We start from the raw sequence: 14,487 nt of genomic DNA on the forward strand, positions 1-14,487 counted from the left end.
GGTTTTGTGCCTTTCTCCTATGATCTGTAACTTAATGCACATGTATTCAGAGATGATGCAGACGAAGACTGGAAAACTTAAATCATCACACTAAAAATTGCACTTATTTCTCTTATGAAATCTCAAGTAGTTTACCGTCTATGTTGTAAGTGTATTCTCAATAAATTAGAAATGAAACCTTCTGTGGTTTGTTAGGCAATTTTGAGAGTGTTTTTTTTTTTCTTAGCAAAAAATGAGACTCCGATTTACCCCTGATTGAGGGGTTTTTATTTTGACAGTCAAAACAGGAAGTGCTTATATTAAAACACAAAAACACTTTTCGTGCACTTTTGAACTTAAGTATGGGTACGTGGTAGGTATCAAACGGGTTTTTACTGTAGTTAGAGAGCAACTTAGAAAACCTGGTAGGCATCAAACAGACAAGCCGGACACAAAGTATGCTCCCTCGGAGGCAGGAGTACGGCATGAAGAGGAGCGGAGGAGCGCGGAGCGGTTCGGTTATAAACTTCAGGTCAGCGATGAAGTTGAGCTCTGGCCGCCGCAGCTCCGCCGTGCTGCCGTCGCTGTTAACCTTCTTGGTCATCGTAGCATCCGGAGGCCTGCTGCTCATGATAGAGAAGGGAATGCTAAACGGCATGGAGACGCCTTCACCCCGCAGTAACGGCAGGCGACTAGACTTCCACCGGGGGCAGGCGGGGGGACGCAGCCCAGACGCGGCGGACCTGGAGTCCCAGGTAGAGGAATGTAACCCCACATGAAGATTTAGCTTAGATTTAGTCTGAATATTTCAGCATTTCGTAATAGTTGCTGATCGGTGATAAGCCGGAGGCTTAAGAGCCTTAGAGCAGTTTCCTCAGTGAAATGGTTGAAAGGTAGATTTTTGGTTGGTTTCCGTGAACGCTCGATTTAAACACCATCTTTGAATCCCTGCAGCCAACTTTGACATCATGGTGCCCCTGATCAAATGTAGTTTCACTCCACATTCATGGGCGTAACTTTGTGCTGAACATTGGCGGTGGTGGGGGGTGTAATCATCTGGGTAAATTCCCAAATGATTAAACATGCAACTATTTTGCTGGTAATAACTGAAATGAGTAAACAAAATCAACAGCCTATTTATTAATAACTGTATGGGGGGGGGGATCATAACCCTCCTGTCCACATTACTGCAGTAAATAATATTTAAAGATCTTTAGTGAACTAAAACTAAACTAAAATTAGAAATAAAAGGAGTTGGTGAGTGGCTGTGAATAATACACGACCACCCCTCGGTAACACTTACTGGACATGCTCTGAACACGTTTCAGCTCCCCTCTAACAGGGACGGATGCACAAAGTGTTTACCACCTTAATACCAGCATTCACGTTAACTTTAAAGCTCCTTACTGTCATATTACATTGTGAATTACTGAGATTTTCCCATTAAGTGTAATATTCTACATTTCTGAGACATTTCCTTCTGAGATTTCCAACTTTTGGGATAAATAATTTAACTCAAAACAGAAATCATATTAAGCACTCAAAAGTGAACTGAAATGGAAAAATACACAGGAAACGACCATGTCATTATCTGCCTCATGAGATTTTGGTGCAGATATTTACTGACACTCAGGAAGTCCACACAACTGAGTCAAATGCCTTGAAAAAGCACTGTTTATATTCTTAAATTCAATGTCCATATTATTTTAAAGAAACTAAAACTGGAAACTAATGGGACTTCAAATTAAAAATTGTAATTAAATAAAGTAAAAATCAACTATAATAACAACTTAGTAAATTCACCAGTCACATCCACCTATAAAAAGTTTAAAGTGGCCAGAGTCTGTAACGAAAGATTAAATCGTGACATTTTTCTGCAAAACATCTACCCAGTAAAAAGTGTTGCACTTTCACACCACTGGAGGCTTCTTAAAGGGGATTCACACCATATACGAGGCTTTATTTGCAATTGTACAGTTGCTGAAATGCTTTGGAAACCCACAAATATTGACATGTAACCATAAATGGGAGGAGGAGACATACAAGAAACAGCCAGAGTCAAATATCTATATAAAAAGATTTAAATGGTCCAGCTGTCCTCAAACAGCACCATTAAGGTTTCCCTGTTTATATTGATTGTTAGAGTCACAAGTGAAATCCAGTCTATCAGCTAATAGACACTGTCAAAATTTCTTCAGGCTGGCTCGGCAAAGTATTTTCTACTTGTGCAAACATGTATTTGCCATACACAACTTCAGGTTTATTGCGAACACAATACGAGGAAAACAGAAGGACTGAGATATCCTGAACCTCAGTGACAAATGTTTCAGTATTTTTTTTTTTTATTTGATGCTTGTTCAATTAAATTCAGTTTTATTTATAGAGAGCCAAATCACAACAATTGCCTCAAGGCTCTTTGTAATGTTAGGCAAAGACCAGACAATAATACAGAGAAAACGAGATCAGATGATACTCTATGAGCAAGCGCTTGGCAACAGTGGGAAGGAAAAACTGCCTTTTAACAGGAAGAAGCTTGCCAAGACCGGCTGTGGCCATGGCAGATGTGAGGGAAGGGAGATGGGACTAAAGACTCACAGTGGAAGAGAGCCAGAGACAAATAATAAGTAATGATTAAATGCAAAGTGGTATATGAACACAGGGAGTGTTCTTACTGTGTAAAATTAATGGAACAAAGCTTTAAGTCACTGATTTCTGTTCACTTTTAGATCCTCCAGGAGATCCGTAACCGGACCATCAAAACCATGTGCAGTCACAAGAACATGCCCCACAGTGTGTGGTCACTGAGCCTCCTACAGAGGAAGACGCTGCTGCAGCATGTCCTCGTGAACGACAAGCACCGCTTCCTCTACTGCTACGTCCCCAAAGTGGCCTGCTCCAACTGGAAGAGGGTTCTGAAGGTCCTGAGCGGAGCCCTGGAAAACGTGGACGTCAACATCAAGATGGACCACCGCAGCGACCTGGTCTTCTTGTCCTCTCTGAAGCCCGAAGAGATCCGCTACCGCCTCAAGCATTACTTCAAGTTCATGTTTGTGCGAGAGCCCATGGAGCGCCTGCTTTCCGCATACAGGAACAAGTTTGGCGAGATAGAGTCCTACCAGAAAAAGTACGGCGTGGAGATCATAAAGCGTTACAGAAAAGGCCGCGCTAAGGATGCAGCTATAACAGGAGACGACGTGACTTTTGCAGAGTTTGTTCGTTACTTGTTAGACGAGGACGTGGAGCGCATGAATGAGCACTGGATGCCCATATATAACTTATGCCAACCTTGTGCTGTTTCTTATGATTTCATCGGGTCCTACGAGCACCTGGAAAGCGACGCGGAGTTTGTGCTCCAGCATGTTGGAGCGCCTCCTCATGTTCACTTTCCAGAAAGGCAAACGTGGTACAAGCCGGTCACCACGGAAACAATACACTATTATTTATGCAGCTTACCACAGAAGCTACTGAGAGAACTCCTGCCCAAGTACATTTTAGACTTTTCTCTATTCACATACCCTCTCCCCAACACAACCGCTGCACACTGTCGGCATTAAATGAGCAATGCTTTAAAGTTGTATTATTTTCTTTTTATAGAAAACCGTTTGTACTATTTTTAAGGAACAAATTGTATTTTCAGAGCTGTTACACAGGTTTACTTGATGTCCGCGTGCCTTTTAAAAGTGCTGATTATTGGACGAGAAAGACCTGACTTCAGAACCACTAAAGCTTGAAATCAAATTCAAAAGAAAAGGTCAACCAAACCATACGTTATGTCAGCTGTTACAGTAATTATATCTGCTCAGTATACAACAATGGAAATATTAATATGGTTGCAAGACCAAACTGTGTTTTTATTTGTTGCTCTATACACTGTAGACCTTAGAAAGAAATTGTTCAGTGGTTTTAGTGGGCATTCAGTGGTTTAGCAGGCTAAAACACGCACCATGTGCTGGGATGGTCAAGGGTTTCATATCAAGCTTATTTAATGCTCAATCGCAGCCTCTCGTTGCCAGCTCCTCTCCCTCTTTGATGTAACTGAGATTATTTACCATGTAATAAAACTGAAGTTTACCTTTTCTGATGTTCGTTTGCAGTTTTTAATTACTTTATTTATGAATAATTTAAGCATTGTTAAAAACATCAATAATATACATAATACAAAAAAAAACCTCACACAAAATGAACACTTGCTACATGTGGTTAAAGATGGTGGGAATCACATTCATTTTTTTGGGACTTCTTTATGAAGCTTTTGTTTTTAAATCAATAGAAAATACTTAATCTACAGTGCAAGTAACACATTCAAAAAACATTGTTAGAAATGTTAGAAAAATCTTCACCTTTAGTACAAACGTTATTTATTTCAGCCCTGGTTGCCCTTTTGTTGAACGGAACAATAAAGTTTCTATGAGGTACTCCACAGGTTAAACTGTGGTTTACAGAGGCCTTCATTTTTTTATGTCCAAAGTCAAGACATCACTCACAAGCTTCTAGTGGGTTCTGACTCACTTGTCAGTGCCTTCATTTAATCTTTGTTCCGATCAATCCTTGAAGCTCACACTCCTAAAAACAGAAGGGAGGAAGAGAGGTTTTAAACACATGATAATAGTCATAATAATGGCAATAAATCAAGCCTCGACATTTTCAGCCTCAACTTATCAGATCATATTGGTTTTAAACGTCTTTCACCTTATTTCCCAAATTGTTATGTTTATGGCTTACTTGTCTGCTGATTTATCAGTGGAGTGATCAAGAGATCGGAGGATGGAGCGTTCTGGTGAGATGTGGTGAGAGCTGCTGGAGACGCTGAGGGATGATGAGGTTTGCAGGGTTGAGAACGACAGACCCTGTCTGCGCATTTCCTGAACTGCCCTTTCACTGAGGTGAGAGAGAGAGGAGGCAACAAAACAGCATCAGAATATTTGTATCTGCGGTCACGTCCTTGTAGCTACAAAGTTGATCTGACCTGATGGGGTGATGACAAAACCCCATCAGTCTTCTACGGCTGAGGGGTAAAAATGAAGAGTGAGGTTGTTTTGGAGAATTAAATGTCAGAAATCGTTTCATCCAACTTCAAATGTATTTGACTGGCCAGTTATTTACAGCTAAAATTAAAAACCCAACGTAATTACTCTTTTTTTTTTTTTTTTTTTTTTAGTGTAATGATATTTAAGACTGCTGTTACATCAGCTGTATTTACTCGTGTTATGAAGCTCCAGTAGCTGAGTGATATGATGGAATATTGCATCAATCCTGACAGATGTGGTGCACTCAGGGTGAAATTTTGATAACCAAACATTTCTGGTTCAGAGTTAACATTAGGTGATTACCCAAAAAATTAATAATGACATTTTTCCAATGCAACACACTGATATCACCTGCTCTGTATTAGTAAGTGGTTTCATGGGATGGATAGAGTTGCAAAAATACTTTTTTTTGGCACTTTTGAGATTTTCGGTCTCATGTAATGAAAAGATTGATTTCTTTTTGATTAATCTAGAAACAATTGCTGTCAGATTCATCGATAACGCCCACAGATAGACTGATAGGTTACTTTATTAATCCCCAAAGAGAAACTGCTGTTATAAGCATCACTGTAAAGACAAACAGTCGTGTAGCTCACCGCTCAAAGCGCTCAGTGGTCAGCTGCCTTTTCAGAACGTCAATCTCTGTCTGCAATTGAGAGACTTTGCCGCGGAGCTGGGACACCTCCCTGGCATGCTCTGCACTTTACACAGACACGCAAGTTACCAACTTTTTCTTTAGGAAGGAGATTTCTTTTAACAAGTAGAGTGAACGGGATTTTTTTTACGTTTTGCTGTCAGCCAAGGTGAGCCTGTCTCGTAGCACTTTCAGCTCTGACTCTCGTTCGCTGGCTGTCAGATGTGTTTGAAACTCCTTTTGCCGATTTGTGGAGAGCAGCGTCTCGAGGTTACGCACAGTCAGCCGCTCGCTGGCTAACTGCTTCTTGAGAATCTCCGCCTCTGACCGGACATCCTCCAGTTCTCCTGTAACCTAAAAACAAAAAGCAAATATCATAATTAAGTTTGAAGGAGAACAGGATGTGAACAGTTTCCTGCCAAGACCAGAAAAAACACTGTAATAAATAAGCCGGCACCACAGCAAGCCTCACCCGCTCGAGGTCCATGCTCCTGGAGGTGAGCTGACGTGCAGTGAGCTCCTTGCTCGAGTCTAGTTTGACACATAGCTCCCTAACTGAAGCCAGATCTGCGAGGAGAGCAGCCTTCTCTTCCTGTGCTTTGTGTAGCTCTTCCTCTAATCGGGACATCCCACGAACCAACGAGGAAACTTGCGCCTCGTAAGCCTGGATCGCCTGCATGTGCTTGGAGAAACAGAAAAGTGAAAAAGGGTGCATTTCAGACACATTTGTTTAAAGACTGAAATTAACATTCATTTAACTTGTTTACCTAGAATAGCAGCTAGAAACGTCTCTGTAATCTTTTTCCAGTGCCACATCTCACCTGTTGGATTTCCTTTTCCTGTTGGCCGACTGCATCTCGGAGGTGTCTGCGTTCTGTGTCTGAAGAGAGCAGCTCCAGGCGGATGGAGTTGCTGAGGCCTTCAGCCTGCTGTAACTTTTGGTTCCGCTCCTCCATCTCCATGTGGGACAACCTGAACCGCTCCAACAAATCCCTGTTCTCTTGCTCCTGTGGGTCAACAGAGCTGTCAGAAGAAGGCTTCTACAAGGGCTTCCAGGTAATTATAACATGTGTAAAGCCGCAAACAAAAAATACATGAGCACAGGGATATGTTCTTGCCTTTGTGGCAATCAGCTTCTCTACTCTGGCCACTTCAGAAATGTAAGAATGGAGCCTCAACTTGAGCTCATCCTTCTCATGTAAAGACTCTTCCATTTCTGCATGTACAGCCTGGACAAAAAAGATGCAAGTAGCTAGTGTCACTTCTATTATTTTGGTACATGACACAGAAGACTCAACATTGATTACAGTAATTGTGATTTTTTTATTTACTTGGTTCTCCCTGGTCATTGTGGCTAGGTCATCTTGCAGTCTCCTGTTCTCCCGGACTTGTAATTTCCTTCTCTCTCCTGAGTCCAGCCAGCTCCTCCTGAGACGCATCCAGCTGTCTCCTGAGGCTGTTCAACTCCCTCTCACGACTGTTTAACGCTCCTTGAAGCTGACTGAAAGAATTTAAAATATTGGTTCATAAAAATAAAAACTTTATTTCTTACGTTGGGTTTTTATCCTAATATTTACTTAAATAAAACCGACATTGACCCCCAAGAACACAGTACTCACGCTAACGAGCTGTCCATGTTTGTGACTGTGAGTCTCACGTCTTCAAGGGTCTTTTCCTGTGTAAATATCAAAGAGTTTACCTCATTAATTTTTTAAATAACATGTTTTAGATGCAAATGCAAAGTGCATTTTAATAGAAAACCCATGTGTATTTAGTTACTGTATTTATTCCTTCCTCATGTGATTCCAGTGTATGAGTACAACTCATCATCCAAAGCCTTCTTTTTGTACAAATCCATGGTTTGTTTCTTGAGCCACAGATTAGTTCATATAATATGTTCTTTGCAAACAATAGCTAGAGTGGACACATCTCTCCATTAGTTATGTAAAAGCTTTCAGTTATAAACCGGTTCTTGTGTGACACACTCAATGTTTCGATCATGGATTCAGTCTCAGCTTCAGACCCACTACTCCCATAATAAATCCATTAAGTTTATCCGGAGGGACAAAGAAGACAGAGCTATTTAGTTAGATCCACTCTTCTTTTGACCCAAAAGACTGGGCCACAAAACACTGAACTGGTGTACGCATACTAGGCACAGTTGACTTACACAGCGTCCAAGCACAATTCTCCATCCAGGTCCAAGTACGCTTGTGTTTCTCTCAGCATCTCAACTCCTCTCTCGTAGTTGCTCTCAATTGCACACATGGTTTTGAAAAGTGCTCTTGTAGAGCACAAAGAGGCTCATGATTTTATTTGAAATATTTTTCTTTTGGAAGTGGTTATGGAAGTGGTTGTCTTACATGCCTCAAAGAGTTAATTATTTGACAGCAATTTTCACAGAGACAGCCAGCACAGTATCCAGCGATCACACCCCGTCACATAAACTGGACATTAGGGGTCAGATGTGAGATTTGACCTTTAAGATTTCACATATGGACATGAAATTCGATCCTTTCATAAAAGTTTTTAATCTTGAACCTTTAAAAAAAAATAAAAATAAAATAAAATACTACCTTGTTGGATAGTTCCTCCTGAAGAGCAACCAGTTTCTCAGTCTTTTGATCCACCTCATCCTGCAGAGCATCTTTTTCTTTATCCAGGGCAGAGATTGACTTGTGAAGAACAGCTACTTCCCCTTTGTGCTTGGAACTCTGCTGACTCAGCTCCCCTGGAAGGCAAACTAAAATTCAGCAAACAGGAAACAGAGCTTTACGGAAAAAGAAAAAAGCATAATGACTGTTTCAACATATTCACCTATTCTCTCCTCAAGTTTTTCTATCTGCACATGGGAAGCATGCAGCTCATTCATCTTCACAGATAGCCTGTGCTGAGTATCAGACAGTGACTTCTCCATCTGCTCCTGTAGCAGCCTACAGACAGGCAGGGAAAATCCCATCAGCTCTCCAACAACTGGTGACAAGTATAACAATCCCTTAGTGCAGCATCAAGAATGATGACGTTTCAGATGAGGAAGTCTAAAGAAACCAATATGTTCTATTTTTGAGCTTAATACATTTTGGGTACTTTTTGTATTTGGTGTGATTAAAAATAAACAAAAAACAAAAACGTTGCTACTCCGTCCTATAAAAATCATAAATCAAGGTCATATCTTTGTGCACGAGGACAGCTTCCAACACAGCTCCCAGAAGTTCTGTTCGGACCACTCACAGAAAACCATCTGCATTGTTAGACTTGCACACAGAGCAAACATAAACTTGAACTAGAAGTTTAATGCTAAGAATCATCACTGATGATGAAAGCTGTGTATCTGGCTATGATGGCAACATTACTGGCTATTTTCTAAAGAAAACTGCTCTTTAGTCACTGACTGGATTCAGTGACTAATGAGCAGTTTTCTTTAGAAAACCCAGTAATATCCAACCCCAGTGATCAGGAGTGCCACCAAGAGAATACTGTTTAAAGACATTAGATATTCACAGGGTTAGACACAGATTTACACACATTTGTATCCTCCAGGGTCAAATTTAAATAGGGTAACTTTTTGTTTTGTGAAGTGTCGAGAAACTGTTCCACTGCACCACATATATAATGTGATAAATTTGTGATACAATATTATAAAGCATTTTACAGAACTGAACTATGGCACCATTAGTTGGTTACATTATAAAGATCCTCAAGTGGAAGTGAACACCGCTGATATAACCAGCAATTCAAACCTCAGAGCATTAGACTCAGCCCTCTGCTGGGCGACCTCCTCTCCATTGTGGACCATAGCAGCAGACTGAACCTTCAGCTCCTCCTCTGCAGCCTCCTTGCTCTCCTTTAGCAGGGATACTTGTGATTGGAGATCCAGTCTCTCCCGTTCCAGCTGCACTCCAAAAATATACATGAACATTACATAATATCACAGTATAGTGAGAATTCAAGTGCTGGAAGGTTCAAATAACTAAACCTATTAAATGAAATATCCCAACTCACACTCTTTACAGCATTCTCCAGGTTAAGAAGCCTCCTCTCTTCCCCTTGTCTGTCTGTTAGAGCTGAAGTCTGTGCAACCTGCAGATACATGTGCACAGCATGTGTCTGCAGAGCTGTAACGGCGCATCAGAATCACGTGCAGATTTAAAGGCTGTATTCTTGCACTGACCTTTAACCTCTCCATCAGTGTGTCTCTTTCAGTCGTCATCTGCTCGAGCTTTGCTTCTGCTCGTTTGATCTCCTCCTGTAGTTTCACAACATTACTCGACGTATCTACTCTGCGGGTAAGCTTCAGCTCATCCTGAGTCTGAATGAAACAGAATCATATCATGTAAAAACAAAAAGATTTATTCAAATGTGTTATTGGTGCAAATGTAAAGCATCTAAAACTTACTTGTTTAAAGAGGGTTTTGAAATGATCCCTTTCATTGCTCAGGGCCTTTATATTATTTTGAATGTCCTCCATGTGCTTCTCAAAATCCAAGAGAGCAACCTTCAGCTCATCTCTTTCCTGAATTACACGAAGCAGCTCCGCTTCTGCAGCACCTCCCTGAAAATTTGAAGTCATTGTTCTTTAGTATCAGTTTAACATGAAACTACCTCAATTAGAAATTTGCTAGTTTCTTTTTTATTGACTCTTACCCTGACTACTTTGGACCCAGGACTCCTGCCCCTGCTTGGGCTACGGCTAGGGCTTATGTCAACACCGCCAGCTCCTCTGGCTCTTTTGTAACGCTCAGATTCTTTGCGATAGTAATCCCTCTCCTCCTCTAGACTCTTGACAAATGCATCGAGACGAGACGGAGAGCGTTCCCTTCCACAAACGCCATATTTAGTACGCATGGCCTCCAACTCCAGCACCAGCTCTTTGTCTAGGATATAAGATCAAGTGCGTATATAAACACTGCAATGCATATATAGCTGCTGAGGTATTTCCACTGCTGCTCACCAGCTGCCATCATTTTCTCTACTTTGTCCTGAAGCCTGTTTTTCTCATCCTCCAAGAAATTCACGAGTCCCTCCATCTTCTCATTCTGCTCTTTGAGCTCCACCAGCTGATCTCTCAGACGATCTTTTTCAAAGTCACTTTCAGATTGCTCCTGAAGTAAATAAGTAATAGAAGTTTAAGCAAAAGGTATATTATACTGTAAAGTAGGAAATCTAGAGTTAGAACAGTGTATACTACGACTTACCCTTCTTGTCTTTGTGATAATAGCCTCCAGATCTTCGATCATTTTCTGCTGCCTTTGAATTTCTTTCTGTTGAAAAAACAGTTTGTTTTTTGAAGTCCATTCTTAATGGATGAATTACACTGAATGCTTTTAAGCCAAGAACTCCAGGATCATCACATTGCTTACTTTAGTTTCTTGTAGCTCCATGTCAGCAGTTTCCAGCACGCGCTCTTTGTCCATCTCCATTCGCTTTGCGAGGTCGTCGATGTGCGTCAGCTCTTCACACAGTTCCAGGTTCTTTAAAGACAGATTGGCTACTTCGGTGGAGGCGTCCTTTTTTTTCTGCTGCAGTCCGTCTATTTTCTGCTCCAGCGTCCTGTTGGTCTCCTGTAAGTAATCAATCTGCACACAAACATATCAAGAGATTGAATGGTTGCTGGTAGTTTAGTACAAACCAAATTTCTTTACTCCACTTTTATGCTGTGACTGTAGAGCTTGCCTGCAGGTTAAGATGGGCGATTAGTTTTTCGTTGCTGATGTTCTGAGCCTCAAGAGAAATTATGTCATGAGGTCGGCCGCCATGAAGTGCGCCATTCAGGCGGTCAATCTCTTTGTCCCTCTCCTCCACCTAACAGAAGTGCGTTTTAAAAAATAGAGCTGATTACCTCTATGACAACTTAAAATATTCACAACGTAACAAGCACCCACTTAACGTACCTGAGTATTTAAATGTTTTGCAACTTCTTGAGCATTTCCAAGGTCTAGTTTCAATTTGACAACACCTTCCTGCAACTCCTGAATTCTACACAAAAATTGGAGCGAGTCAGACAGAATAAATGCAGATACAAACATTAATAATCAACAATTTAATTAAGCAACTACAACAACTTTCAGTCACAAAAGAAAACAAACCTTCCATCTGCCAGCTGCAGTAGATCAGCTATGTACGGATCATCAGGTTGCTGCACAGGATAAGCTGATGTTGAAGACGGAGGTACTAGCTCGTCAATCTGCATTCTCTGCCGTCTGAAAGGAATACTGCGTTTTTTTCCACCTGTTAAAAGCACGAGAGGGGTCAAGATTAAATATACCTAGATGGAATATCATTTTAAGTCCACTATCTAAGAGTTTAGGCCTTACCCCTCCCCTGTCAGTACCTGGTGTCTGAACAACAGCTTGCAGGTTCTTCTCCTGAAGCTGCTGAATGCGTTCAGATTTAGCCTTGCTATCCTTCTCCAGGCAGCGAACCTTGTGCACATACTGATTATTTAAAAACTTCAGATCAGTCGTCTCATGGTCCAGTTTTCTGATGTAGGTTTTGAGCTCTGGAGCCAGACAGGAAAAAAAATGTTGTCTGTTGTGTATGCAGGTGATGAATATGAGGAAAATGATTCAAACTGTGCTGAAGAGCCAGTGGTTGCTTATTATAACGCAGTTATTACCACTAATGACACGCTCTTTCTCTTCCTTCCATTTTAGAAGCTCAAGGTGTAGCTCATTGTTTTCCCTGACCAACCGGGCATTCTCTGTCCTGTATGGCTCCAGAAGAGAGTCAACGTTTCGGTTTTCTTTCTCAGACTTCCCTGCTGACAGTTTGGCATTGCGCAGGCTTTCAGTTGTGTGGACCAAGTCACTGTAACACAAAGAAAGACATGGCTGAACTACACTGGACCACATGGTGATATTAAGAGAATGAGGGTACATGGTTCAGAGGTTTCACACCTGAAGAGTTTCTCCACAAGTGGCAGTGACTCGATTCCCAACGGTTGCCGGTAGCCCAGCTGGTCCAGACGTTTTCGCAAATTAACAAACTTCCTTTCTGCATTGCTGGTCATGGTTGGGAGCCGATACTGACCTTGGTGACTGCTATCAGCCTAATCACAAATAAGATGACGTTAAAAGGATGTCAGTATTGCCTCACATCTGTTTGTTGCTGTTCTAAAAATGAATGTAAATTTCAGGGGATACGCAGGGGACACAGGCCCCAAAAGATTTAAAACACGTTTGCCCCTCCAATAGGTTTAATGTTACTCATCAAAGAAGCATTCTCATAGAATGGGTCATGTTTATTCCCAAAATGTGTTTAGGAACTTCAAGTTCCAGACACTTTTGTGCTTCAAAACGAACCCTTCAAGATGATTACATATGCAAGCACAATTAATCTGCATGGAACTTACATTACCTACCTATGAAAAAAAAAATACATAAGTAAATATTTTAGAATTTTCCTGCTAAACATAAAAATACAATCACTGTCTTCTAGTTTGCCAGCTACTTTGGAGGTAACATTATTGCGTTAAACAATAAGTAACTTAACCTAATACATTTTTTTGAATGTGCCAGATGATTTTAACATGAGCAGACATTTTGCTGTAACACATCTGAGTTAAGACAGGTTTATTTATCACTGATCACATTTAACCAGGTTTCCTCTCCAAATAAAGTATCAAATCAAGTTAGACCACTCCAACTTTGACATTTAGCCTGTGGCAAGAACAGCCAAGAAAACAAATTCATAAGATATTTACTAAAATGTTTATTATTCATAATTGACTATAAGGCCTGTGTTCAGTTTATAGAATGGCTAAAAGAAGTTAGCAAACATTAAAAAGACTTGCTAACGTTAAGCAGCAAGTTTAACATTAAGCATGTTAGCTCATCAGAGACATTAGCCTTATGCGTTTATTAACACTGAGGTAACTTTTTGTTGTCGTTTTGTCGCCTGCAGTAGCCTGTTAGTTAGCAAAGCTTGACGACTAACGAGCTAGCGTTAAATCCCAGAACGATCACAGCTTGTCTTACCCTGGAAGTGCTTTCCTAGCGGCTAACGTTAGCCCGTCCAGCGTAATTCTACATCACCGACAGTAAGTTTCCATTTCCTTTGACCATTGGCTTGCACGAGCCACATTATAACGTATCATATATGTTTTCTGGTAGTGTTAGACAATCTTCAATTCTGAGTTGACACGTTTCCGCGGTAAAGTGGTTTGAAAAGAGCGCCGATGGTCTCCGGTTTGGATTCGTCACCATGGAAGTAAGAGTCTAGGGGAAGTATTTGGAGCTGCGTGTTTTGTGCACCGGTGCTGCCCGTTCTGAAAGCGGACGGGTGGTGTCGACAAAGTTATTTAGCCCAAACAGTAAATATTAACGCAAGGGCGTTTCCAGATATTTTCGATCGGGGAAGGGGGGACTAATATCAAGCAGGGGAGGACCCAACAGGAAATCAGAACATCTGAAGAGAAGAACTGGAAAACCATTGAAAAAACAGTCACAGACCGCCGGGCACAAACGTTTAATAGGCCCAGCCGACCTTTTTGTTTTTTCTGTAATTTCCTTCTTTTAGTTATATTTATCCTGGACTTTCACAGAGGTTTACAAAACACACAGCTTGCATCTTTTTCTGATAAAACTGAGAAACAACATTTCTGTGGTCCTGAGTATTATTTGCCACATTTATGTCAGGATCTTCAATTAAAAGTAAAATATCAGTTTAGCCCTGTTAACTTGTTCAACTTGGTTAATCTAATTTTAACCTTGTTACTATACTATATTTCTAATGGGGTTTTTTTTGGCTCACAAAGGTTTATTTAATAGCTTTGTAATATGAATAGTTTATTTGACCAAAAAATTGGAAATAAATACTGAAATTACCAATAAAAAATTTGCTTAAATT

General features: G+C 40.8%; 2 protein-coding genes across 2 annotated transcripts; one reads left to right on the plus strand and one right to left on the minus strand.

Moving 5' to 3' along the window:
* The first annotated feature begins 295 nt into the window (after window positions 1-295).
* Window positions 296-4,055, plus strand: chst14 (carbohydrate (N-acetylgalactosamine 4-0) sulfotransferase 14). The gene is made up of 2 exons (XM_040040555.1): window positions 296-734; window positions 2,706-4,055. The coding sequence occupies exons 1-2, from the start codon at window positions 438-440 to the stop codon at window positions 3,531-3,533; spliced, it is 1,125 nt and encodes a 374-aa protein (XP_039896489.1). The 5' UTR covers window positions 296-437; the 3' UTR covers window positions 3,534-4,055.
* A 642-nt stretch (window positions 4,056-4,697) lies between these two features.
* cep135 (centrosomal protein 135) lies at window positions 4,698-13,916 on the minus strand. Its single transcript, XM_040040541.1, is given in 26 exon segments — window positions 4,698-4,857; window positions 5,603-5,707; window positions 5,792-5,994; window positions 6,113-6,322; window positions 6,462-6,647; window positions 6,759-6,869; window positions 6,972-7,028; window positions 7,030-7,141; window positions 7,260-7,315; window positions 8,217-8,371; window positions 8,458-8,573; window positions 9,381-9,532; window positions 9,643-9,720; window positions 9,812-9,949; window positions 10,037-10,192; window positions 10,285-10,514; window positions 10,592-10,742; window positions 10,836-10,901; window positions 11,001-11,216; window positions 11,314-11,442; window positions 11,532-11,616; window positions 11,727-11,868; window positions 11,972-12,139; window positions 12,257-12,447; window positions 12,537-12,688; window positions 13,617-13,916. Coding segments are annotated over 25 exon segments (3,486 nt in total). The 5' UTR covers window positions 12,650-12,688; window positions 13,617-13,916.
* Window positions 13,917-14,487: the final 571 nt, after the last annotated feature.

The sequence above is a fragment of the Simochromis diagramma genome, unplaced genomic scaffold (genome assembly GCF_900408965.1).
Source record: "Simochromis diagramma unplaced genomic scaffold, fSimDia1.1 OVJJ01000026.1, whole genome shotgun sequence".
Taxonomy (NCBI): domain Eukaryota; kingdom Metazoa; phylum Chordata; class Actinopteri; order Cichliformes; family Cichlidae; genus Simochromis; species Simochromis diagramma.

What these genes read in the sequence shown, in the direction of transcription:
- chst14 (XM_040040555.1), top strand. Translation starts at nt 438, where the DNA reads ATGCTCCCTCGGAGGCAGGAGTACGGCATGAAGAGGAGCGGAGGAGCG. An exon ending in CGGCGGACCTGGAGTCCCAG is followed by an intron (nt 735 to 2,705) that starts GTAGAGGAATGT and finishes GTTCACTTTTAG; the next exon opens with ATCCTCCAGGAGATCCGTAA.